General features: G+C 50.2%; 1 protein-coding gene across 1 annotated transcript; it reads right to left on the reverse strand.

Annotated features, from left to right (window-relative positions):
- Positions 1-237: 237 nt before the first annotated feature.
- Positions 238-396, reverse strand: SARC_17836 (hypothetical protein; the record flags this gene model as incomplete). Its single annotated transcript, XM_014288077.1, has 1 exon — positions 238-396. A coding segment is annotated over one exon (159 nt), but the record flags the coding sequence as incomplete, so codon positions are not given.
- Between the last annotated feature and the right edge of the window lie 349 nt (positions 397-745).

The raw sequence follows: 745 nt of genomic DNA on the forward strand, positions 1-745 counted from the left end.
GCACACACACACACACACACACACACACACACACACACACACACACACACGTGTACGTACTATTAGATAACTCACCTGTCTCCCCGCTTGCACCTGTATGCGATCCATTTTTAACCACGCCTCCTCCCACACTGCGACCGCCAGTCCTAGCGCCCACCTGACTATGAACCGCTGAGGTATTTGCACCTCCGCACCTTGTCCTGGACTGTTCTGTCCTGCACACCCGCATATTGCTACCACTAGCCGCTGGTAGACTCGCAGGCTGAGTCACAGGGTCGTCAATGGCAAACAGATCCTCTAAGTCGCGCAGGAAAGCATCTGCGTCGTGTGTTGCAGTTCGGTACTTCGTTGTGTGGGTCACGGGGGCGCGTGCGGTCACCGACGGGACCACTTGGTCTGTGCACAAGCGAGGCTTCTTCGCTGACGACGATATAACTGGACGTGTTTACAAGACGAAACATGTGATGTGTGAGCTGCATCGTATGTAAGACGAAACATGATGTGTGAGCTGCATCGTATGTAGAACGAATCACGTGATGTGTGAGTTGTATCGTATGCAAGACGAAACATGTGATGTGTGAGTTGTATCGTATGTAAGATGGAACATGTGATGTGTGAGTTGTATCGTACGTAAGACGAAACATGTGATGTGTGAGCTGCATCGTAGGTAAGACGAAACATGTGATGTGTGAGTTGTATCGTATGTAAGACGACACATGTACTGTGTGAGCTGCATCGTATGTAA

This window comes from Sphaeroforma arctica (assembly GCF_001186125.1).
Source record: "Sphaeroforma arctica JP610 unplaced genomic scaffold supercont1.12314, whole genome shotgun sequence".
NCBI lineage: Eukaryota > Ichthyosporea > Ichthyophonida > Sphaeroforma > Sphaeroforma arctica.